General features: G+C 37.5%; 1 protein-coding gene across 1 annotated transcript; it reads left to right on the top strand.

The window, feature by feature from the left end:
- Window positions 1-1,241: 1,241 nt before the first annotated feature.
- On the top strand, window positions 1,242-26,569 carry LANCL3 (LanC like 3). Its single transcript, XM_021715591.1, has 5 exons — window positions 1,242-1,274; window positions 6,136-6,259; window positions 10,113-10,310; window positions 17,805-18,012; window positions 26,410-26,569. The coding sequence occupies exons 1-5, from the start codon at window positions 1,242-1,244 to the stop codon at window positions 26,567-26,569; spliced, it is 723 nt and encodes a 240-aa protein (XP_021571266.1).
- The last annotated feature ends 597 nt before the right edge of the window (window positions 26,570-27,166 follow it).

Here is a 27,166-nt window from a genome sequence, read left to right as displayed (position 1 = left end):
ATGCAGACTGGGTTATAAGGTACTTCTAATAAGCCTTTAAAGCCAGCAGTCAGATGGCAAGAATGGAGTAAAACATGTTTTTCTTTTCTGGTTTCTATTGTTTTCTTGGTTTGTGTTTCTCCACATGAGAAACCTGGGAGTAAGCAGGGGCAGTGAAGGAGGAATAGACCACCTAAAAGTGAGAGTGAAAGGAGATTAGAGCAGCTATGCTAAGAGAAATAATGAGAGGAGAAAGGAAAAGAAATAACTTTGAAATGGTATCTAGGACCAAATATTTATAACTCAAATTCCCTGCTGAATCCTTTTAATGACTGGAGGATAATCATCAACCAGAATAACCTGCTTTCCATTCCTCATAGCCCAGCATAATAATGGTCAGAGAGCATCAAGAAAACCAGATGGAAGGGACTTGCTCATTCTATGGCAGCACACATGCCCCATTTGGAGGCTAATTAAGAAAATAACAAATCCGGCCACACTGACTAAAAGAGCTCCTCACTGGGACTTGCAAATTTGGACATGTTTGCCCTACATCCAGTATATTGGAAGATAATTTCTCATTGTTGCTGCTTCCTTTTTCTCAATAATCTAATCACTCAAATCACAGCATGTAACATTCTTACTTGGTGTTGCCTCCTGCTTCCTTGAACGTCGTTGGGGACTTCTTACAGTTTCTTCAGTCTAGCTTTCCACCTTTCTCAGGAGAAATCCTCTGCTGCAATCAGCTTTTCTATTTTCATAATTCTTTGCTACTTCAAGTGTGGTTGATAGACCAGCAACATCAGCTTCAGCATCATCTGGGAGCTTGTTAGAAACACAGAATCCTGCCTTCACCTTAAACCTGCTGAATTAGTAACATAGTGCAATCACAGCTCATTGCAGCCTCGAACTCCTGGGCTCAAGCAATCCTCCCATTGTTTCTCTTAGCATGTATGCTCCAATCTCCTTTCACTCTCATAGCCCCTGCTTACTCCCAGGTATCTTCAGCTTGTGCATGGACCCGAGAGGACCCCCAGCTCTACGTTGTGACCTACCTTCAGCATCAGCTACAATTGCTGACAGCTTCTATATATATATATATTTGAATATGCATTTCGAATTGTTGAGAAGCGGAATTTGATTGGTATAGAATGCCTTGGAACACTGGCACATCCAGGACTTGGCTTTCATTATCCATGGATCCAGTCAATAATAATGGGGCAGGGGCAGGAGGTATTTGATGCCTAGAAAAATAAATATAGATGGCACAGACTGCTGCTTCAGAGGGCCTGCTGGTAAGACACTTGCCTTGGGAAGGAGTCTGTGGTGAGGCAAGCATTCTGTGGCTTGGTCCATTTTATTCATTTCCTTAATGAAGGTCATCTCTCCTCCACATGGAGGTGATTCAGTCATACCACAACTTTCAGGCAGGGCCAAGAAACATAGCATGTGCTTTTTGCTCTCTTGTTTCTCCATACTCGGGGGCCAGCCCCATAGGAACGTTAGACAGGGTCAGTCAAAGGAATCAGCTAACGCTAACCAAATTAACAAAACTGTTTAAACCAAACCACCACAGATTCTTTCTTGTACTTTTGAGATATCTTAATTTATTTTAATTCAATGTAAAAAGAAAAAAGAAGAATCCATCCAATATATCAGTACATGCATAGACTTTGGGTGCTACAAATACAGGATAAGGAATTTGGGTTTATCTTGGTAAAGGCCTGATGGACAGGGACAGGGAAGCCCTCTCTGCCATCCTTAGTCATTTTTGTACCCCCACTGGAAATGCTGCTCCCTCATTCCTAGGGCCTCAGAGTGTTTCAGAAGCACAAAGTCCATCTTCTTGGAGGTAATGGGTGTGCTCATGCATGTGCTTCTGTGTTCTGGGAGCAGGGAATGGAGGGATATTTGAGAAAGCAGACAAATGAGAGAACAAACTCAAGCCCCTACTCCAGAGACTCAACTCCTTCCTTCTTACTGTACTGTTTGTTCAGGGGGAAATATTCTTCTTCAGTGTTCCCCCCACACAGACTTTTAATGAGCACTGTTTTCACTTTTTATTTGCTGATCAATAAACTCAAGGGTAGGTCTTGTCTGTTCCCAGAGATAAAAGAACTGCATGCATAACTGGTTCCTATCCAGTTGAACAAGCGCTGGTTTCTCTTTGTTTTTCACAGTGTTTCTGAGAGATAAGAGGGAACCACCCAGACACGATGCATGACCAGGGGAAGTTTTAAAATAATATTTTATAAACTCATTCCCTATTCTGAGCTGTGGTTTAGGAATAGAAAGAAAGCGGGAGGTTACCACATACAGCATAAATTGATTTTTTCTGGGCTAAAAACAAGCAGGCAGACACACGCACAGGAAAATGTATGAATAAATGTTCAGCTGAGGAAATAAGCCAATTTTCATCTGTAGGCACCAAAGTCAAATAGTAAAAATTTTAGTAATTTAAATGAGACATCCCTGATAATTCAGTGACCATTTTCTACCACAACAACTGCCTCTGTCATATGGATTCAAAATAAATATCGAACAGTCAGGACTTAAGTAGAAGTGAAGAGCAAGATATATTCCCAGAAGAATATGGGATGGATTCGGGACAGAGTCCTATTAAGTGCATGCCCTTCAAGGCTCTTGGCAGATTTCTCAGAGAAAGCCAGGATGGAGGGGTTGATTTGAGACGAATGATGCAAGATTTAAGTAGCATAAGACTAAATGTAAGACCAACTGGTACTGATAAAGGCACAGAGAGGAAATGTTTTTAATAGCAAATGAAAATTCTGGTAGCAGTTTGAACGGGTGCAGAGCAGGAAATAATTTATGAGAAATTTGCTATTAAACTAAGGAAAGAGTTGGGGCTGATATGGCAGGACATAGGATAGTGGGGATGCATAGGAAGATAGAATCTTCGGGAATGTTAGGCAGGTAGGAGGCATCAACGCAAGAATCAAAGACTGTAGCTAATAAAAGGGAAATTTAGGTTGAAAGCCAAGACATAATTGTTCCTGAGCAACTAGATGAAGAAACAATTTTTTTCAAGGAGAAAGTAAAGTGTTAGTGAAACTGAGTGGTGTTCCATTGTCCATGTTAAACGTCTTGCACTACTGTTTCTTTCCATGTTTAGGTTCATGAACTCTAATTGTTGTATTGTAGATGCTTGTCTATATCTAGTAACTTCCCTATAGGGAAAAAATGTGTCTCATGCTTTCTAGAATTTTACCACAATACCTAGTGTAGGGTCTTCCTGGAATATTAGCTCCATAAATGTTAATTGGCAGAATTAATTAATGGGCAGTTTCCTCTTGAAGTAATTATTTTTCAGAAGTAAATGCTATATTTGAGGAAACCAAAACCTGAATTATATACCCTTGTAATGTTGGGTAAATCAGAGGAGCAAGTTATTACAAAGTATTAGAACCTTAATTCAAAAGGAATTGGTGCGACTACCAGATATTGGGTAGGTAAATTAGATGTGTGTCTTAGGAAGAGGCCAAAATCCAAAGGGACTTTTCCTTGATCCAAGATTTATTCAGGCTAAACTTTAGGTTACATTTTCTCTTCCTCTTCTCTTCTCTTCTCTTCTCTTCTCTTCTCTTCTCTTCTCTTCTCTTCTCTTCTCTTCTCTTCTCTTCTCTTCTCTTTTCTTCTCTTCTCTTCCCTCCTCTCCTCTTTATCACTCCCTCCCTCCCTTCTCCTTCTTCTCCTTTCCTTTCCTTTTTTTCCTTTTCCTTTCCTTTCTTCTTTCTTTCTGTTTATCTGACCAGTACTCTTCCTGTGCAGATGTGCCTTTGGAAAGATTGGTTTCATGAGGGCAGAAGGGGAAAGAGAAAATCAAGAAAAGAGGGAAGAGATAGAGGACTCTGTTTTTTATACCAGTTAACCTGGGACTTATTTACTCTCTCATCACTTACCAAGCGCCACCCCCCCGCCAGATTCTATTTTAGGCTCCAAGGATACCAAAATGATGAGGTGTCTCTGATGGTATGTGCTACACCAGAGTAAGTATCGTGGTGATATGAGAAGTGTGCCTAAGGGAGTATCTAATCTGCTTCAGGAAGGGCAGAAAACAGAACATATTACAAACCTGAGCAGAATTTATTTTCCCTATTTCAGTGAACATAGTTCTTTTTTTTTTTTAAGATGTGGGGTAGAATTCAGGATTAGGTATACAAGTGGTTATTATATAGATAAAGTTTGAGCCTCCCTTTGGCCCCCACTTCATCTGGTTTGAGATCAGATACCCTTATTGATGTTGTCCCCCACCTTCCCATGACAGTATCCTGCTACTGCCAATCCCTTTCTTATACTATTATGGTAAATGTTTAGGGTCTGCCTATGAGTAAGAGCATGTGGTACTCTGTTCTTTATTTCTGTAGTAGATCACTGAGTATTATAGACTCTAAATCCATCAAACATCTGCTGTTAAGTCCATATGTTTGTCCTTCTTTATGACTGTGTAATATCCTATCATGTATATGTACAACTTTTTAAAAATCCAATCCAGTTTCAATGGACAGCGTGGTTGGTTCCGTGTTTTTGCTATTGTGAATAGTGCTGCAGTAAATATATGTGTGCAGATATCTTTTTTTGTATTTCTCCAGGTATATTCCCAGTAGGGGGATTGCTGGGTCATATGGAAGGTCAATTTCTAGTTCTTTTAGGAATCGCCACACTGTTTTCCATAGAGGTTGAACTAGTTTGCATTCCCACCAGCAGTGTAGAAGTGTTCTCTTTTCTCCACATCCTTGCCAGCATCTGTTGTTGCTTATTTTATTAATGATGGCCATTCTTACTGGGGTTAGGTGGTATCTCAATGTGGTTTTGATTTGCATTTCTCTGATGATTAGTGAGGCTGAGCACTTTTTCATGTGTCTGTTGGCTGCCCATATATTTTCTTTTGAGAAGTGTCTATTCATGTCTTTTGTCCACTTTTTAAAGGGGCAGTTTGTTTTTTCCCTTTCAGCACGTTTGAGTTCTTTGTAGATTCTGGATGTTAGGCCTTTGTCAGATATATAGTTGGCAAATATTTTTTCCCATACTTTGGGCTGCCTCTCTACTCTCTTGATGGTTTTTTGTTTTGTTTTGTTTTTTGCTTTGCAGAAGCTTTTCAGTTTAATGAGGTCCCATTTGTCTATCTTATCTCTTATAGCATGGATATCTGGGGTTTTGATCAGGAATTGGTTGCCAGTTCCAATTTCCATAAGGGTGTCTCCTGCATTTTCTAAGAGTCTTAGAGTTTGAGGTTTTACGTTTAGATCTTTGATCCATTTAGAGTTGATTTTTGTGTATGGTGATAGGTAGGGGTCTTGTTTCATTCTTCTGCACATGGTCAGCCAGTTTTCCCAGCATCATTTACTGAATAGGTTCTACTCTCCCCAGTGGTTGTTGTTTGAGACTTTGTCAAAGATGAGTTGGTTGAGAAATTGAGGATTTGAGTAGAATCTTAATAAATGCAATGATGTTTTGAAGGCTTGAGAATATTTAAATCTCTATAGTCATAAAACTGAATCTGAATAGACTGAATAAAATATGGAAGACAACAACTCATTGCATTTTAGCCATTCTCTATCCAGAGTCATTTTGACATTAGAAGTTACTTTGTCTTGACACTATTGGACTTTGGTTTCATTCAGAATGCAAATGGCTAGAGTGAGCCTGTCTTACAGTAGCTTGTCATAGAATCATGGCTTTATAAGCACAGTATTTATAAGCACTGTCTAAAGGACAGAAATTGAAGGCCTGTTTTTTGGGCCGATCTACACTGAATACTAGGAGTAACACCTTTGTTAAGCATGATGAGTTAGGACTATTACAGTATTTGTTCTTTTCTGAGCAAATTCATGTTCCTGTGACAAGGATTAATGATATAACAGTCATAAGGTAGTCTTTGCCTTTTATAACAGCTGATAACAGTAAAGGTGTGTCTTCCATCAAAATAGCAAAATTTCTAAAGAAGGTGAATTCATTTGACAACAGAGACTCAATGATATTAAATATTAATAAAAAATAAATTACGGTTGGCTAAGCTTATTTACATTTGGGAAAGGATTTCAGAAGTATGTTGTGAACTTTTAAAGTAAGAAAATTCTATGTCTGAGGACAAAAGAGATCCTACTTTGACTTCTGCTTCTTGATTTCCTTACTCAGGTGCTGACCCCAGCACAGATCAAATCAATTTGCCAGGCGATTCTGGATTCTGGGAAGCAGTATGCCATAAAGAAGAGGAAGCCATTCCCCCTAATGTATTCTTACTATGGAACTGAATACTTGGGTAAGTGAAGGTGTTGGCACAGACCTGTAGGATGGAAGGCGTCCCTAATTTTAACAGTGAGTAAAGACTGGAAGATTTCCTGTTTGCCTCAGGTCATTATTCTTTTAATAACACATACTTTTAAATGTTATTTAAAAACAGATATTGTTAGATATTACAAATCACGATTTAATATTTTTTATTATTTGTTTGTTACAAATGTAGTTATTTTAACAATTACTTTTACTAAAGACTGAAAACCTTGTTCCAGACTATAAGCTAATTTGCCTAATTTTGCTGAAAGATTGTGAACAATTTTCTTTTTTGAACTGGAGTCTCACTGTCGCCCAGACTGGAGTCCAGTGGCCACTCCCAGCCACCGCAGCCTTGACCTGCTGGGCTCTGGCGATCCTTCCGCCTCAGCCTTCCAACTAGCTGGAACTACAGGCATGCGCTACCACGCCTGGCTAATTTTTCTGATTTGATTTATCGTAGAGATGAGGTCTCGCCAAGTTGCCAAGGCGGGTCTCGAACCCGCAGGCTCAGGCAATCCACTCGCCTCAGCCTTCCAAAGCACGGGTTTACAGGCTGAGCCACCGAGCCCGGCTTCTTTTTTTAATTTTAAAGATGTGAGGTATACTTCAGGATTAAGTACATAAGTAGTCATTGCACAGGTGAAGTTTGTGCCTCCCACTGGTCCCCACTTTGCCTGGTTTGGAATCAGGTACCCTTATTGATGTTATGTGACCCCCTCCCTTGGCAGTGTCCGACTACTGCCAATCCCTTTCATGTAGTATTATGATAAATGATTGTGAATAATTTTCAAACTTATTGATTGCAAGTAGTGCCTCTGCATAGAAAAGCCGGATTCATCCACTAATATCTTAAAGTTGTTAATGGCAGTGGATTAATAACAGCCTACTGATTTGCAGTGGTTAATTTTGAGCTCTGAGATACATAAAAATTAAATTGGTTTCTCCTCTCTTGACTCCTTCAGTGGCTCACCATCACTCCTGAGCAAGATTTGCAAGGCTCTTTGTACGCCACCTGCCTGTTTCTCTAGACTTAAGCTTTATCTCTTCCTCCAGGTTTTACCCAGCATAGTCTCCCACGTGCTGTGTTCTCATATCTTTGTACCTTTGTGTACATTCCATTTGCCTAAAATTCTCCACTTCCCCCAACCCCCTTATTCACCTGTAATAATTATACCCAGAATTCAAGACTCTGCTCAAGCATCATCAGATCTGCTGAAAAAAATTCTGTGCTTGTGGAAAAAGCGTTGTTGAATCCTCTCTGAAGAAACAGAGGTTTCCCCTGAAGCAAAATTGGGTAATGTTATGTCGTCCTGTGCACACTTCTGTTGGAGTTTTTATCACACTGCACAATGTAATTAGTGACTTACCTGTCTAGTCACCTGAGCAGGCTTTATGCAGCTTCAGAATGGGAATTTCCATTCATTTATCTACATGGTCCCTAGACCCTTATCATAGAACCTACACATAATGAGGGAACCCAAGTGAATGAATGAGTGGATAATAAACAACTTTAATGACAGTTTTCTCAGAGAACCTTTCATTTTTTGTCTAAGTTTACCCAGAATCAGACCTCGAGACAAGGATTTGGGTAAAAGGTTTATTTGAAAGATAATCCCAGAAAGCGTTGATAGAGGAGTGAGAAAATATGACAAGAAAGAGAAAGAAGCGAATTGAGCATGTAATAATGAGCAACTGTGAGCAACTGAGGCTCAGTTCCACTTAGAGACCACATAGACCACATCTCAGAATTGTCTCACCCAAGGGTGAGTACTCATCTACCAACTCCCTGCTTTATTGATAGACAACTTCCACAAGTGTTAATCCCCTAGCAATTCAGCCCTGCTTCTGTGGGTGGGCACACTCCTGAGTCCAGAGAAAGCCTCAGGCAGAATGATAGGTGCTTGAGGTATGAAGGGGGTGGGTAGGTGCAACTGAATGGTGAGTATGGATGAGGTGATGAGCAAGGTACTAACAGTGTCTGTTATAGTTCCCTAATAAAGCTGTTCCAATCATTTTTCAGATTTTTAGAGAAATTAACATTCTGATCACTTACATATATAAGTCAAACCTGATTCTTATCTAATGCATAAACATTTTCCTGAAAAACAAGCTTTTTTCTAACAATTTCAAATTCAGTGGACAAGAGATACTTTCAAATGTCATGCCCTAATTTGAAGAGCAATAGAATTTTTGATTGGCTACTACTGTAAGGCTGTTTCTGCAGAGTCAAGAGTTCTGAGTATGGCAAAGTGAAAGGTGCCTGACTGCAACGAGAAAGCATTAAAGCTATGGAGTTGAGTTTAAAGATCAAGCCCTGAGAATGTATTACTCCAGTATCACCTACTTATCAGGATTCTACTAATTGAGAATGAGGGAAAAGTCTTAGAGGCACTTGACTGACTTTACCATTATTAAACTAACTCCTTTTTTAAAGACAAGCTTAGGCCTTTGATTGTTTAGTACCCTCTGCTGGAACTCTTATGAATTCTTTTAGACTCTACCCAGATGACACTGTCTGTTGGGAGCCTTCAGTGCCTCCTCCTCCCCTAAAGCCAAGTTGGGCTCTCCTTTCTCCATTCTCTTATATTAGTCCTTGTATTAGTCAGGGCTCTCTAGAAAAACTCTGTGTGTGTGTGTGTGTGTGTGTGTGTGTGTGTGTGTGTGTGTGTGTGTGTAATTTATTATGAGGAATTGGTTCACATGATTATGGAGGGTGAGAAAGCCAGATTCAGCAAAGCTAATGATGTAAGTTCCATTTTGAGTCTGACTCTGAAGGCAGGAGAAGACCAACATCCCAGCTCAAAGACAGTCAGGCAGAGAGAAATAATTCTTTCTTACTCAGTCTTTTTGCTTTATTCAGGCCTTCAATGAGGTCCACTCAAATTGGGGAGGGCAGTCTGCTTTATTCAGTTCACAGATTCAAATGTTATTTTTATCCAGAAACACCCTCACAGACACACCCAGAAGCAATGTTTAACCAGCTATCTGGACACCCCATAGCACATTCAAGTTGACATAAAATTAACCATCATACTCCTGATATACACCTCTCACAGAACACTTATCACCTCATGTTTTAGTTATTTATTTACAATCTGGCTGTCTCATTGGGCTGGATGGGGAAGTCTTAAAGGGTATGGACCAAATCATATTTATCTATGTGTATCCCTAGGGTTAGACAATGCTTAATAGGCAAGTGCTAAATAAGAAGGGTTAAATAAATTAGCACCAATAACTAGTGCTAATTTAACATTACAGAAGAGGAGATTTAGTCTGTTTTATTCCCTGATCTATCCTCTGTATCTAGAACAGTATCTGGTACATAGTAGGTGCTTAGTACTTATTGTTGAGTGAATGAATAAATGAATACATGTTTAGGATACTTAGACAAAATGATTTTCAAGTACTTTTGGAGCATTTTTGTAATATTTTAATTGCAAAGTTTTATTTTTTTTTAAACTCCTCTAAAGTGGGGATTGATCAGTAGACTTTTTCTTTTAAAGCACAGGACATTTAATATGTTAGGCATTGTTGAACCACATAGTCTTGGTCACAAAGAAACTCTGCTGTTCTGGCCCCAAAACAACCATAGACAATGTGCAAATAAATGTGTGTGACTGTGTTCCAATAAAACTTTATTTACAAAAACAATGAGCCAAATTTGGCCTGCAAACTGTAATTTGCCAAAAGCTTAGTTTTTAGGCACCTCAATTATTACATTACTATAAGTGCTTTCAGGTAGTATTATCATTGTTTTTATCTTGTGATTATCTTTTCTCTGACTCAACTGGATCTCCTTCCAATTTTGTGAGTTGATTATGCTTTGTTTGTCAATATAGGGGCAGCTCATGGCCTGTCATCCATTCTTCAGATGCTACTTTCTTACCATGAACACCTCAAGCCCTCAGATCGGGAGCTGGTGTGGCAGAGTGTGGACTTCCTCATGGAGCAGGAACAAAACTGCAACTGGCCTCCTGAGCTCGGCGAGACCATTGAGAGAGAGAATGAGCTGGTGCACTGGTGCCATGGTGCTCCAGGTCTGGCACTCTGCTATCTGAAAACATTGTCTTTCATCTAGCTTAGCCAGAGGGAGGTTTCTTTGCTGAGATGTGAGGGCATTTTTAACTTATATCATCACCATGTGAGATTAAAAAAAAAAAAAGATAAAATTTTTCAAAGCCAAAAGCGTCTTGACTGGAAAAAGACTTCTGGAAGTGATCCTGTGTTTTTTTTAAAAAGAAAATATACATATGATCTTTATCAGTTTGTTTATAAAGTTAAACTAACACTAATATAAATATAATATGAACCACATATGTAATTTACATTTTAGTAACTCCATTAAATAAGTAAAATCAGATGGAATTAATTTTAATATATATTATATAACACAGTATACTCCAAATATTATCATTTCAAGTGTATCTAATTTTAAAATTGAGATATTTTACACTTTAAATATGTTGAACCTTTGAAATCTAGTGTTTACTTTACACATACATTACATGTCAATTCAAACCAGCCACATTTCAAGTGCTTAATAGCAACATTGAACAGTGACAGTCTGGAACATGGCAATTCAAAATGTGGCTCCTGGACTAGGGCATGAGCAATTGAGAGATTAGTAGAAATCTAGAATCTTAAACCTCACCCCACACCCATTAAATAAAATCTATATTTGAACAGTATTCCTAGGTGACTTGTATGTACTTTAAAGTTTGGGATGTACTGTGAGGGCATTTTCAACTTCTCATTTTTCAGTTCTTCAAATGAGAATTTCCATCAGTACCAAATAAAAAGTCCAGGGACCTGAGAAGCCATCCCCAGTAAACTCTGGAATTGAGTCTACAAATTTATCAGACACTTTCTTCTTCTTTAAAATAATCCCATTACAATGGGAAGAGATTTCAAATACCAAAATAATACACAATTTTTGGATTCTGAGTGGATTTAAGGCTATGCTTTAATTCCATGAGCACAACTTTCAAATATACTTAATTTTTCTTCACTTTGATACCTGATTTTTTATTACCTTGTTTTCCCCTCAATTAGTGTTCTTTAATACAACTATCATTTTTTCTTGGTACAGTTTGAGTTGGTGCATAATATAAGTTGTAATCTATTGGCAATATTTTCTCTGCCTGCTACATTTAACTATGGAAGGAACTTCAAAGTGTATGCTTGTACTGGTGCCAGAGCATTGTGCATTATGTCCAGGCTAACCCCTGCCAGTTATGATTTGAGACCATTTTTTTGTTTTGTCCTGTTTTAGAAAACAACAAGAGTTATTTACCATCCTGGGAGTGATATTTCTTCTTGTTATGCTCAATTCTTCCAGTTCCCATTTCCTTTCATCATTCTCAGTAATGGTCTCTGGATATCTTCCAAGCATCCCAGCCAGGATCCTTGAATTTTGGAGATGGCCCAATTTATATACAAAATATCTTTAAAGGATTCAATGTGCTAGTAAAAGCCCTGAAAAGAGTGGAAAGATAATATACTAAAATGAGTGACTGGGTCAATTAATTGATGTGGGTGTTTTGAAGGGAGGTTATTCCATATTTTTTTGTATATCAGATACCATCTGTCTTTGTAAATCATGTACCGTAACAATGTGGCATAGGATTTATCACTTTGAGGGCTTTATTTATCCTTCTTTATCATTCATGTTCAGCATTTAGAGAAGATTAAACACAGGTTCCAAAGTGAAATTATACAATCCACATATTAACTGGACTACCAAAAATAAACCAATTCACAAATGAATAAAGAAAACTAAGTAGGGCCCATTATTTCTGCCCAATCCTCACCTCAAGAGTATTGGTCTTTCTTTGAAGAGATGTTCTAAAAACAACATCAAGAGTGATTATAAGTCTGATAAGTACAGGCCAAAGACTATTAAAATCATGCTGAAGTTGACAACAGTAACTTTCCAAAAATTCAAAGCAGGAAATGAACTAGAAAAATAATTTTCATTAGTTTAAGGAAAATACTTTTGAGAGTAGATTTCTGGATATTGCAGATGGTTTGGGGCAGCAGCCAAATTCTGTGATTTAAAACCTGCCAGAGATAATCCACCATGTGAAACTTTAGTTTTTACCTTGTCTCTCCTTATAATCGTTTCCTATTGACTTTCCTTTAACCCACAGCTATAGATGACAACCCTGGTTATCATTTATGCATGTAGAAGTAGTTCTTGACTCTAAATTAATAACTGTGGATTCAAATTGTAGCTCTAACACTAACCAATTCATTGACCTTGAGAAAGGGTCACTTTGATTCTTTTGTACCTTTGTCTCCTTATCTGTGAAATGAGCACATTGAAATTGAGTAGAGAAACTCAATCTTTTTATTTCCACAGACCCCTTTTATAATGTGGACCCTTGCCATTCCTGAGGAATGTATCCCCAAAGCTTTACAAACACTCACACTTATAAATACCTGGTGTGGTGTATAGCTTTTTCTCAATAAATGCAATGAAGTAGCACAGGAAGAGTCATATGACACCTTCATAGCCTTGATGATTCTGAGATGTAAGAACAAAGTCTTTTATAAAATTATTAAAACAAATTCTGTGACTAAAATAAACTCCTAACTATATTAGGTTACATCATTGCTGGGTAACACTGACAGCGTATTTCCTTAACTCTGCGTGAAATACAGGTGTGGGTGTTGTTTTAAAAAATTCATTTTGCAAAGGCTTTTTGGTAGGTGACTTTGAATAAAAAACAACAAAGCTTTTTCAGTGCAGGTGTCATTGGTCATTAAGTTTTGTCATGCACATCGTATAATGTGTGCCTCAGCAAAATTGCACAACCTAAAATGGATCTGGGTGGTAATTCCCCAGTATGCTGAAACTATATATGTCAAATTTCGCTATTACAAGGTTCTGCTGGATCCCATGTTTTCAAAGATTTAGCCTCTCAAACCATATTCACAAGTAATAATTATTTTCCCCAGTTGCATTTGGCAAAAACATATATCACTGCAGATTCTGGTTTCTTATTAATGCACAATGATTAATGTTCCTATGATGAAATGATATGGTTCCTATGAAAAGCAAAGAAACCCAACATTCCTTTCTTTTTTCTTATTTATTTATTTTTAGATTAAGCATCCTTATTAAGGATTCCATTAGGTTGCGTTAGGAGCCAACAGGTTTAGAAGTTTTTCAAGGTCCCTTCCATGTACCATTCTGTGTTTCAGGCTGCAGGAAAAGGACTGTTTACTATGGCCAGAACCAGAGGATCAATGCCTTTTAAACTGTCTGGGTATAGCCTGGTATAGCAAATATTCCATCCTCAGCCCTTCCTCCTTCCTCATCTCTCATCTTCCCCCCAGTATCGGCCCATACATGCTGATGCGTTATAGGGCCAACAGACATTTATGGAGCCCTTGGCATGTGCCAGACTCCATGCTACAGACTAAGGAAACACAAATGAACAAGATACTGTCTCTGCCCTTGGGTAATTTGCACTGTACTAGAGGAAGCAGCCATGGAAATAAATCTTTTTTTTTTTTTTGAAACCGGGATTTATTGAGAGGACAGAAAAGCTCCCACAGCCGGAGGGGACCCAAAGGGGTTGCCCACAACACATCATTTTAATTGGCTTCGGTATAAGTGCTAAGGATTGTATAGGGAGCAGTGGGAGCTCAGAAGGGGGATTCCTGTTACTGCCTTCAGGTTCAGAAAAGGCTTTCTGGGCTAGGCGCAATGGCTCATGCCTGTAATCCCAGCACTTTGGGAGGCTGTGGTGAAAGGATTGCCTGAGCCCAGGAGTTTAAGAACAGCCTGGATGACATGGCAAGACCTCGTCTCTACAGTAAGTCAAAATATTAGCAGGGCTTGCCGATGCATGCCTGTAGTCCCAAGTACTTGGGAGGCTGAGGCAAAAGGATGACTCGAGTTCAGCAGGTTGAGGCTGCAGTAACCATGATCGTGCCACGGTACTCTAGCCTGGGCTGCAGAGTGAGACTCCAATTCAAAAAAAAAGAATAAGGAAAGAGAAAGAGAAAAATAGGGAGGGAGGGAGGGAGAAAGAAAGGGCTTTCTGGAAGGTGATGCCTAAGGTAAGTTAGAGTCAGGCCAAGAGAGGCAGAAAGCTTGTTTCAAGAAGAGTGACCAACATGGGCAGTCAGAAGCATTGGTGCACTGTAGGTGGTTTGGTTTTGTTGAAATTAAAAGTTTCAACCAGGAAATGGGGGAGAAAAACCAAGAGAAGAGAAATGGAGCTGGGTCTCAAAGGGTTCTCTGTGTCATGCTAAGGCATCTGGGTAATAGGTAGCCATTTAGCAATTTAAGTGAGGGAGTGACTTGAACAGATTATAATACTAGAAAGGTAACTCACTCTACCACAGAAAGAATTTATGGTGTGGCAGTCCTGGGGGCAGGAGGCTAAAGCAGCCATCCAGGAAGGACACTTAGAGCCCGAGGGAGGCCAGCGAAAACAGGGCCTTCCCACACACCCTTCCTTCTCTTGTCTGGGATACCTACCGCTTCACCAAGTTCTTTGCCCAGGGTCTAGAAGCTGAGCCTGCTCTCAGAAGGAACCTTTAAAGAAGCAGAGAATCAGGATAGAGCAAAGGAGAAAAGCCAAAGAGGAGCATGTTTCACCTGGAGACTAGCTTCACTCTGACTCCGGGGGAAATCTAAGAGGCATAGATTAAACCAAGAGGCTGGTTCTGTCTTGAGGCAAGGAAGCTGGAATTTTTGTCAGTGACTTAACTGTTGGGGGGTGCATAACATTTGTCTGAGGCAAATCTCCCAAGAAAAGGGCAGCGGTAAACTTTGTTAGTAGCCAACTCTCACAGGGACTGAGAAATGAGGCACCTACTGAGAAGGTAAAGGGGATCTGGGCAGGGCACCAACCTGGCTAATTCCTCCTCATCCTCCAGTAATCAGGGTAGGTGGTATCACTCCTTCTATGAGGCCTTTCCAATCACTAAGTGTCAGTTAGGGACCATCCTGTGTGCTCCCATGATGTCTCTATTTTCCACACACATACCTTGAGTTAAGCTGTACACACTATGAAAGCAGAAGCATTTTAAAACCTTAGCACTGGCCAGGCGCGGTGGCTCACGCCTATAATCCCAGCACTTTGGGAGGCCGAGGTAAGAGAATTGCCTGAGCCCAAGGGTTCAAGACCAGTCTGGACAACTTGGTGAGACCTCATCTCTACAATAAATCAAAAAATTAGCCGGGCGCAGTGGCGCATGCCTGTAGTTCCAGCTACGTGGAAGGCTGAGGCAGAAGAATCACTTGAGCCCAGCAGGTTGGGGCTGTGGTGGCTGTGAGCATGCCACTGCACTCCAGCGTGGGTGACTCAAACAAACAAAAAACCTTAGCACCTACCACTATACCTGGCATATAGTAAATGTTCAATTAATGTATACAGAGTCACCAAGTCCTGTGAAATCTCTTTCATTAGCTTCCTTTGCATCTTTCTGCCAACATAATTAGCTTACAGCTACTGGGTTGCTCTTCTTTAGGTCTCTCCTGACACCACTGTGGGACATTTTGCCTATAATAATAGTCACATTGTTATACAAAAATAATAACTGGACAGTCCACAACAAAAACACTTCCACTGATTCCCTATTGCCCACAGAATATGATCTGAGCTTCCTGCCTAAAATTAGGGACTCATAAAACCATCCATAATTTTAGTGCCTTCCTGAGGGGCAGGAGTCATGTTTAGCTTTCTTTTGAAATCACCCAGGGCTGAAATTGACTACTTAATTTGGGAGGCCCAGTGCAAATTGAAAATATAAGTCCTTTTTAGAAAAATTATTAAGAACTGAAAGATGGCAACAGCAGAGCATTAAACCTAGCATGAGACCCTTATTAGGAGGATGGGTCGTGGGCCTGCACCAGTGGCATGCTCAGAAGGTGATCTTGCCTGCAGCCATTCATGCAGTAGATAATGATCACTTTCAAATAAGTGGATGTAGTAAATGAATAAATATGTGATTAAATAAATTCAGTTTTTAAAAAATCACCCTTCAGTGTGTGGAAGATATTTTGTTTCTAAAAGTGAAAGAGGAAAATGCTGTAGGTAACCATTGTCAGTCATCAACTGAAAAACATTGAGCAAAGAGTCTGTTGCTATGTATTAATCACAGGGCGTGTTAAAAGACACATTTTAAAAGAAGATGAAATCATGACTCTCATAGAAATATAAAATAAACATGTGTCAACCATTTTATTTAGCTCATTAATGAATGAGGGAACCAGAAAGGTATTACATTTGGTTCAAAGGACATTTCAAAGAGTAGACATATTTATATAGGCCACTAGGAACAGTGAAATGAATTTACTTGATACATATAAAACTGGTGTCTTCCAGAAGCAAAGTTAATTCAACTTCTACCAGACAGAATGTGAGTTTGTAGGGACAGGAAATATTTACATTACTATCGGTTTTCTACAAGGTAGTTTCTATCTTTACAGAGTTGTAAAATAACCCAGTCAAAGCAATGAAAGGCAGAGAGAACCCTGATGGATGAGACAGCAAAGATACCTACTACATTTCAGTCTTTCCCCTTTTTTATATAGGAGAAAGGAAGGCTATGGAGGAGAGAATGTGATCTTGTTTTACTAACCTCCTCTCTGAATATAAGCACCCAGAACTTGAAGCTTGGGAAAACTCATTTTTTTTTTATTAAACATATTTTTTATTTTAAAATTGTGGGGTACAGTTAAGGGTTAGGTATACAAATATGCATCATTCAGGCACCCTTGTTGATATGGGGTGCCCCCCATCCCCAGACAGATATTGACTAGCATTAATCCCATCACCCTTGCCCTCCCCCCCATAGATTCTCACCACTGTTGATCCTGGAAAAATCATTTCTATTAATAGCTTTTGCTTCTCTTGTTTCTGTTCCTGCTTTTGTAATTGATACTTTGTTGACAAGCTTTGAAGGAACATTTCTTCCCTTGGAACAATCAAGGTGGGAAGGACTTACTTCAAAGTTGGAGTAGTCTTGGCAAGGTCATTTGGAAGTATTGTTCTTGGAAAGATTCCCAGTTTTGCTCTTAAGAAAATGTGTATGGTTATAAGTACTTAAACATTACAAATTCTGAACCTCTGTAGTGGAACAGGTAAGATGTATAAATGTTTAGCCATTTCAAATAGTCAGATATGCATAATGCTTTCCAGACTATGTATCATTAAATATTAACCCATTTGTAAATTAAATTATGGATTTTATCAGTCTATGTTCTTCAATAAAAATGTTGCTTTCTCCAGGGGCCAAACCCATGATACAATTAAAACAATCTAAAATCCCACAGGGAAAATAAGACTCCCTTGTAGAACATTCTATCACCTTACTCTCAAAGTGTGGTCCCCAGAAGGGCACCTGTTAGAAATGCAGTATCTCAGGCTCACCTCAGAACTACCATATTGGGGTCTGTGTTTTATAAATAAATACTTAAAATGATTTGTGAACTTTTTCCATTTTAAGAAGTTCTGCCTCATATTATTACGTCCTGAAAGTCACTTCTAATGTCTTTAATGTTTTCACAGGAATTGCCTATCTGTTTGCCAAAGCTTATCTGGTTTCCAAGAAACCACAGTACCTGGACACATGTATCCGGTGTGGGGAACTCACGTGGCAGAAGGGCCTGCTAAAGAAGGGGCCAGGGATTTGCCATGGTGTAGCTGGCAGCGCCTATGTCTTCTTGCTGCTGTACCGGCTCACGGGAAACTCTAAATATATCTACCGAGCCCAAAGGTCAGTTGTTCTTCACATGTATTTTTTTGTTCAAAATTTTAATCTAATTGATGTTTCGCATAAGTAATAAAGTGCCAAGTTTTAAAAGTGCCATGCATATACCTCAACTGTGCTTTGTAGCCATGTAATTGACTTCCCTAGAGGCAGTTTCTTGGTTACCTTCACAAAGATACTCTGTGTACATACAGCATATAAGTATATATCTTATTCCGCTTGTGTTGCTATAAGGGAATATCTGAGCCTGGGTAATTTAAAAAGAAAAGAGGTTCATTTGGCTCATAGTTTTACAGGCTGTACAAAAAGCATTATGCCAATGTCTGTGGTAAGGACATAAGGAAGTTTCTATTCATTGGGGAGGGTGAAGAGGAGCTGATATGGGCAGAGATCACATGGTGAGAGAGGAGGCAAGAGAGAGTGGGAGAAGGGCCAGGCTCTTTTTAACAACCAGTTCTCCTGGGAACTAACAGAGTGAGGACAAACCCACCACCTAGAGCCTTAATCTATTCAGGAGGTATACACCCCCATGTCCCAAACACCTCCCACTAGGTCCCACCTCCAACATTGGGGATCATATTTCAACATGAGATTTGGAGGGTCAGATATTTAAATTATAGCAGTATATATAAATTTCTGTCTCTTTTTCTTTTACACATGGTAGCATCTTGTTATCTTAGTGATCACCAAACATCAGTACGCAAAAGAGCTACTTCAATCATTTTTTTTATCACATAGTATTACATTGTATGACTGAACCATAATTTATTTGACCAGTCCCATATTAGAGAGATAATTAAATTGTGTTCTATATTTTGCATTAGAAACAGTGCTGTGATGAATAACTTTGTACATATATCATTTGCACATGTATGAGTATAACTGAAAGATAAATTACTAAAAGTGGAATTGCTGAACCAAAGGATATGCATATTTGTAATCTTGACAGATAATGCTAAATTGCTCTCTACAGTTTATTTCCTGGAAACCTGAAATAGATTTTAATAGAGAGTACCCCTGATTGATAAAAATACCAGGAGGACTATGAATGAACTATAAATAACCTGGTAGAAACCACAGGTAGGGGCTTCTGAATGCAGAGTTGTATGAAACTGTCATTCTCTTTCAGGGGACTTGGAAGCTGTCTATGTCCATAAGTTTTTATAAGAAATATCGGTTTCCTGTGTGATGCTTAGATCTTCTAAGCTAGGGGGGACTCTCACAGCCACCCATGTGGTGTGGTTCCCTTGTATCTGAACTGTCACTTAGAGGGCGGAGCTAAGGTGTATCCTCTGTGCTGTTGTGAGGATTCCCACTGAAGGTATACAACTTATGACTATCAAATTTGTTGTGTGACCTTTAACAAGTCACTTAACTTGTTCTGTGCCTCAATTTCGCCCTTCATAAAATATTAAAAACAGTGCCTGCCTCATAGGGGTCTTGGGTAATTTAAATGAGTTAATATTTAAAAAATCATTTAGAAAAATGCCTGGTATGCAGTAACTGCATTGTAAGTATTCACTGTTACTATTACTACAAATCTGAAATTTTACCAATCCAGACTTTTTTCCATGCATAAATGTATGTTCATATATATGTATATGTGTATATGTGTTTTAATAAGCTCCTACTATTATGTATGTATATTAGTACTATAGATACGGTTAGCACCTTATAGTTTTAAATGAACAATTTTTAAGGAACATTTTTTATTCAGTTTGCATAGATCTATCTCATTGTTTTAAATGGCTATATAGTTATTCTACACAAATGTACCATAATTAATTTAACCTATTACTAAATAGTGGACACTTAGTATGTGTGCAGTCCTTACTGATACGAACAAAATTGCTGCAAATATCCAATATATTCATTTCTGTGCACTTGTGCAAGCATTTTTGGAGAAATTTTAAAATTGAAATAGGTTCATAGATATTTTTAAGTCTATAATTAGCCTGTCTTTATCATTTGCCCATCTCCCCACGTTGTGATACCTATATTAAGGAGTATAACTCTTTGCCAATATATGTTGTAAATATTTTCCTGCTTTGACATTTCTCTTTCAACTTTGTTTATAGTCTTTTGTCATGCCAAAGTTTTAAGTATTTTTCTTATCAAACTTGTCATACTTTTCTTCAGAATTTCTGGATTTTGTGTTATGCTTTAAAAGACCTTTTTCCTGCTTCAAGATTATAAGAAGATTAATTACATTGACTTCTTTATGATTTTATTTTAACATTTAAATTTTTGATTCAGCTTGAACTTACTTTTTTTAATGGTATCAAATGAGCATCTATCTTTGTTTAATGAAAAGCAAAATTCTCTAATAATCTATTGACCAGTTACTCCCTTGATTTGAAATTCCAATTTCATCATAAATTGAATTTTTAAAAATACTATGGATTCTGAACTTTCTTTTGTTTCATTTATTCTTTCAATTGTATTTTAGAATCAATTTGTCAGATTTTTTAAAAAATGTTATAAAAATTTGATTGGAATTTCATTACATTTGCAGGTTACTTAGTGAGAATTAACATCTTCTGAATATTGAGTTTCTCCATCCAGGAACATAATACAGCTTTTCATTCTTTTAAGTTTAAGCAAATGTCACTTAATAAAGTTTTGATCTCATGAAGAAGGTCTTGTATGTTTCTTGTAATTTTATTCCTGGGTATCTTATGTTTCCAGGTTTATGGTGAATAAAATTGTTTCCTCCATTATATTTTCCAGTCATTTATTACTGGAATTTAGGAAAGCTTTTAAAACATACATATTACTGTAGTTTATCAATTCTAATATATACTTTTTCATATAAATCTACTTTGTATAAGTATTTTATTTTTCATAAATATAATATGTCTGATTGCCCTAATGAACTCCATTACTGTTTCTGTTAGGTTTTTTATTAGATTTTCATTGTATTTTCTAAATAGACACACACATTATCTGCAAACAATGATTTTGTTACTTGCTTTCAGTTGTGTAACTTTTTTTTGTTGTTTTCTGTTGCATGGTTCCCCCTATAACAGTGCATCCCCACAACAAAGTTCAATAATATAAGGAATAGTAAACATCCTTGTTTTTATTGCTGATTTTACTAGGAATGTTTCTATGTTTTACCATGTACTTTTATATTCACTTCTTGTAATGTATATTATGACACATTAAGACATTATTTGAGGTAAGGCAGTGGCTTCGCATATGACTCAGAATAAGGCCAATCTGTCCTATGAATGAAAGCTACTGCATGATCTGGTCTCCCATTACCTCTCTGATGTCATCCCCTACTCTTTGTTCCTCCTGGTTCTCTCTTTTATTGTGGCTTCTTTATGATTCTATTAAGATGCCAGGTTCACTCTACCTCAAGGCCTTGGAAGTTGTGATTCCCTCCACTTTCTACATATATTTTCTAGCTCCCCCATTTCATTCAGAGCTTTACTCAAGTCATTTTCTCAGAAAGACCTTCCTAAGCCACTTTATTTAATATTCAATATTTAAAAAAACATAAAATATCCTTTACTATCGTTGCATGTATGCACTGAAGGGCAAATACTAACATATGTAAATCCTCTATTTGCAGCTCTGTTGTTTAGAAATTCTGTTACTATATTTGATTCATGTTTTCCTAATCTGTTTGACTGTTGTTTCCCAAATATAGCAAAATAAAGTCATTAGGGATAACATCTAGGCTAATAGAATTTCACCTTTGGGATAAATTTTGTCAGCAAATCTCATGTCCTAGAAAGTCTATTTAAAAGAATCAGAACAATACGTCTGTTTTTTTTGTTTGTTTGTTTCTTTACTAATTTTAATGTGTTTTTAATTCGTTTTTCTTTGTATAAATTTATGAGGTACAAGTATACTTTTGTTACATGCATGGATTGCATAGTGGTGAAGTCAGGACTTTTAGGGTATCCATCAATCAAATAATGTACATTAAGTATTTTCTGACTGGCCAGTACTAGTTTACAGAGTCATGGTTATAAGGTTCTGGGATCCAGGGTTCTTCAGACAAATTTCTCACTAATAAGTAGAAAACTGAAAATATCTGAGTATTGTTTGGGCATTGTGTGAACAAAAGTTATCTGAAAAGTAATTTGAAGGTGAAATACTTTATTTCAGTGAACAGTTTGCAAACTAGGGAGATACGGCCTTCTGTGTAAAACGAATGTGTTTTCAGAAAACAAAAAGAAGGTTTAGGTTTTATAGCAAAATTCTAGCCCAGAGTCAGGTCCTTTTATGTAAATGAAGGATTGAAACTCCCTAAGTTCTGATTGGTCAGTTCAGCTGAGGCTTGATCAGTTGATACAGCTGAGCTCCAATTGGCCAGGACAAGTGAGCTCTGAGCTCAGATGTGCTCTCATTGGTTGGTTTTCAAAGCCCAAATAAACAAAAACCAACCAAACAAAAAAAACTAAAAGTCTCTGTCAGATGTTTCTTTCAAATAGCCAGTGTGCATGGGGTGGGGTCAGGGGATGTTCTTGGCACCTACAACAGAAACTGGTTTGGAGAAAAGGAGGACCTGTGGTATTTTTACAACGTCGTTCTGAGAACACAGAGTACACAGAGTTTCCCTCACCTAGCTGTGACTGTCTGGTTTTGTTTTAACTTTGAGTACCTTTTTTCCACTGGTAGTCCATTTTTTTCCTTTCTTTTTCTTTTTCTTTTTTTGGTCTGCTAGGGGCATACTTTAAAATTTGCATTTTATGGCTTAGAGTACTGAAATTTTTCACTTCAAAGTTAAAATATGGTATAGCCCAAACTGGAGAGGCTTCATGTCAAACAGTATGTGCCTCCCTGAAATAAATATTACCTGATCATCACCTATTACTCTTTTAACATACAGTTAGATTTTATGGTTGCAGGAAATTATTTGGCAAACTTTTCATTTCCTTCTAAGTTTATTCATTTATTCAGATTTTTTACCTTTTATTTTTGGTAGTGAATAATTGCTACAAAACCATTTAGTTCATATGGATTTTTAAGCTTTTGACATAGAGCTCTACTAGTATTTTTCTATAGTATTTTAAATTTCCTATATCTCTGACTGTATGCGCTTTCTCATTTCTAATGCTTCTCCTTCTTGGTCTGATGCACCAGTGTTTTTCTATCTTATTCATTCATTTAAGGAACTGGCTCTTGGTTTTGCTTATTAGTTCTTTTTGTTTTTCTCTTTTGCCTTCTAAGTCATTATTTTTCTCCTTTATTTTTATTTTCCACTGTTACTTTCTTTTATTTTGTTATGTCCTAGAGTTTAAAAAATGCTTGATTAGAAAAAGTTCTATTTTTCTATTAATAATAATGATAACTCATAGAGCTATGTATTTTTCCTCTGTGTTCAATTTTTACCATAATCAATAGATTTTGATATGTAATGTTCAAGATCTTTCATTCTTTTTAGTTCTGTAATTACCATTCTGGCTTATGTTTTGACTGAGAATACTTTTAGAAAAATAAATTTGTTAGGTTAATTTTTGCACTGTTGGGTATATTTTTGAAGCCATCATTTTTACTTTAATGCCAACATTTTTCAGGAATACAGGTCAGAATGCAATGAAACTGCTACTCTCAAGTATTGCTGGTACTATTTTAAATTGCTATGTATCATTTAGAAATTATTTCAAAAAGCACAGAAAATATTTATCACATTGTTTTTAAGTGAAAAACTGTAGGATACCAAATTGTGAACACTTTAATAATGTGTAAAATATAATAAATAAATCAAGCATAAGGAGAAAAAAGTTCAGAAAAAGAGGGAGCAAAATTAACTGTGGGTTTCTTTTATAGTAGGGTGGAATGATTTTCTTTCTTTTAAAAAAATATTTTTTATAATAATTTTATGTAAAAAATGATATTTTCCACTTATTGAATGCTTGCTGTGTGCTCAGAGCCTAATATATTGTATCTTTAATCTTTATAGAAAATACTATGCAGTTCTAAACTTCACCATTTTAAAGTCAAATTAAGAAATTTGCCAAAGGTCATACAACATGAGATAATCAAATTTGCATATCTCAACCCCAAACCTCTTGCTGTTTCTAGTATTCCAGGGGTTCTTAATCTAGGACTTGAGAGGTTGTGTAAGAAGAACATTATATCTCAAACAGAACTGCAGCATTTCCTTCCATTCTGAATTTAGGTAATAAGTCACAGAATATTAATAACTGTGAATCTGCAATCAATAGAAATTATAGATATTCTCATATCATATTGCAACATACTGGCACATACATATACACACACCAACATACACACAATTTATTTATGTATTTATTTTTTGAGTTGGAGTCTCACTCGGTCGCCCAGACTGGAGTGCAGTGGCCACTCCCGGCCACGGCAGCCTCGACCTACTGGGCTCCGGCGATCCTTCCACCTCAGCCTTCCGAGTAGCCAGAATTACAGGCACGCGCTACCACGCCCGGCTGACTTTTTTATTTATTGTAGAGATGAGGTCTCGCTGCCCAGGCGGGCTCAGACATTCACTCACCTCAGCCTCCCAAAGGCGCGGGATTACAGGCTGAGCCACCGAGCCCGGTTACACACAAATATTTTTAGGCAACAGAGTATTCCTTAACTCCTCCCAAATCTAACTATAATTCATACTGTTGCAATATGATATGAGAATATCTATGATTTCTATTGATTGCAGATTCACAGCTATTAATATTCTGTGACTTATTACCTAAATTCAGAATGAAAGGAAATGCTGCAATATATTTTATTTGCATCGCTACTTAGAAATGCTAACAGTTATTAAACTCACTACTACATCTTGTTACTTAATGCATTAATAAAAAATTCATATGTTATTATATCACAAATCTGACTTAAACATTGTTTTCTAACTGTACTTTAATATAATTAATTTCCTTTAGAATCCTGTGTATTTTATTTTATGAACTTGAAAACATTTTTTTTTTAGATGTTCTGTCCAGACTGTCAAATGATCTGTAGCACTAAAAAGGCTAAGAACTTCCTGAAGGTAGACCACGATCCTGGTTATATAATTACAAATTTTGATTAACTCTTAATATGCATTATTATGCTATTTAAAAATTAAAATTCCAGCCGGGCTCGGTGGCTCAACCTGTAATCCCGCACCTTGGGAGGCTGAGGTGAGTGGATTGCCTGAGCCTGCGGGTTCAAGACCCGCCTGGGCAACTTGGTGAGACCTCATCTCTACAATGAATAAAAAATCAGCCGGGTGTGGTAGCACGCGCCTGTAGTTCCAGCTATGGAAGGCTGAGGCGGAAGGATCGCAGGAGCCCAGCAGGTCGAGGCTGTGGTGGCCGGCAGCAGCCACTGCACTCTAGTCTGGGCGACAGAGACTCCAACTCAAAAAAAAAAAAAAATTAAAATTCCATTTAGAAATTGTTGCATATTGAAAAAACAGTTGATAAAAAATTTGTGGGAAACAGACTTGCAATCTATTTTCTGCTATTTATTTTAAGCTGCCATCAAATAGTTACAAAAGTCCTAAAAAAAATAAAATAAGAAATTGTGTTTCATAGGACCCTCCTATGTAATAGCAATAATCTAAATTTATGGCAGTATCAGTTTTCAGACCTTACCAAGCTGTTAACTCCAGTCTCTGAATTAGTGTTTATTTTTGTCGTTGATGGGAATGAGTAGAGCAAGTCAGTAAAAAAGAGGACATAGGTGACAGCACCTTAAAAGGTGTAAGCTACTATACAAACATTACTTGTTATAAATATTCCAAATAAGATATGTGGCACATATAGGTAAAGGAAAAAAGTTCTTTCATGGAGATTTTAGAGGTCCATAATTTATTTTAAAGGTGGATGTCTTCAAAACAAACTGTCTTTCGGCTAAGTTTGTTATTTGATGTCATCATTATAAAAGGTTGCTCGCCTTTTCTCATTCATCTTATTCCTTTGTTTGCCCACAGCACAGATTGTATAAAATCTTGCCCATTTATTTTCAGTCTCTGTGCTTTGTCACATATAAATGAAACCTCATTCAGAAATAATATGCCTGCAGAAACACAGCATATTTACTTTTTTAAAGGAACAGTCATGTGTCAGTTTGCGGCTATTCAAGATACATAAAAGTAGGACAATTTATCTGTTGTCTTTTACTTTTAATTACTGGATGACAGAAGGAATGAAATTCTCAGAAAATACCAGACCACTTCACTTTGCAAACTCTGAAAATTGTTGTATTTGCTTGCCAACATAATCTATTGTGAAACATACACAATTATATAACAGATCCTTTTTCTTTCCTTTTCAGAGAAAAGGGCCTTCTTAAAATACCTAATTATATAATTCTAGAAAGAAAATCATGCTACACTTTCATTTAGAAGAGGAAGAAACAACTCAAGGACAGTAATACAGAAACGCTTGTGTTAAAATTATTCATATTTTCTTTTTCTTCTCTTAGGTTTGCTCAATTCTTATTTACCGAAGAGTTCAAGGCAGGTTCTCGGGTCCTTGAAAGTATATACAGCTTGTATGAAGGCTTCTCCGGGACAGTGTGCTTTCTGATTGATCTGCTGCAGCCCAATCAGGCTGAATTCCCTCTCTTCAGCGTCTTTGTTTAGAGGCTCCATCTTCCACTGTCGCCCTGTAGAAGTCCTCTGAGATTTCCTGAGCTTACCTGAGGCAGTTTCCACATGTCACATTCAACGGTATCACAACCATGAGCCTTAACATTGCTACCAGAAGGAAGGAAGCAGGCAAGTGAATGATGCAAGACTTGGAAGAGAACCTGCAAAACAAAGATACCACAACTCATCTAAAAACTGTAGAGATCTACTATTTCAGGGAATAGATGTGAAAACCAGGGATACACAGGAAAAGGGGAAAGAGAAATGATCTGTTTTTCAATCATGACAGAAAAAATTAAGTGTGGACTATGGTAATAAAATGCTAATACCTTTGCAATTGGAGAGAGAGTTTGGCCATTTGTGGGTGCCCTCTACTCCTAAATTTAGAAATAAAGACAATCGAAAACTGGAGTAATTGCCCAGCTGAAAACTGCTAGGAGAGATGAAATATCAGGTTGCTGAAGGATATAAAAGAAAACTCTTGGTTGTCCTATACCTTTACTTGAAATGTATGACTTTTACTGAATGGAGATATTTGCATATGAATCTATTTTGTATCATTACCCTGGGCACTTTAAGGAAATCATATCA

This window comes from Carlito syrichta, unplaced genomic scaffold, assembly GCF_000164805.1.
Source record: "Carlito syrichta isolate Samal-C Ts95f unplaced genomic scaffold, Tarsius_syrichta-2.0.1 Scaffold101913, whole genome shotgun sequence".
NCBI lineage: Eukaryota > Metazoa > Chordata > Mammalia > Primates > Tarsiidae > Carlito > Carlito syrichta.
This window is presented reverse-complemented; position numbering and strand designations above follow the sequence as displayed.

Excerpts from the sequence above, each read along its gene's own strand:
- LANCL3 (XM_021715591.1), top strand. The coding sequence starts at position 1,242 with ATGGCACAGACTGCTGCTTCAGAGGGCCTGCTG. Across the intron at positions 1,275-6,135 it reads CTGCTTCAGAGGGCCTGCTG|GTGCTGACCCCAGCACAGAT; the intron begins GTAAGACACTTG and ends TTCCTTACTCAG. Across the intron at positions 6,260-10,112 it reads CTATGGAACTGAATACTTGG|GGGCAGCTCATGGCCTGTCA; the intron begins GTAAGTGAAGGT and ends TTGTCAATATAG.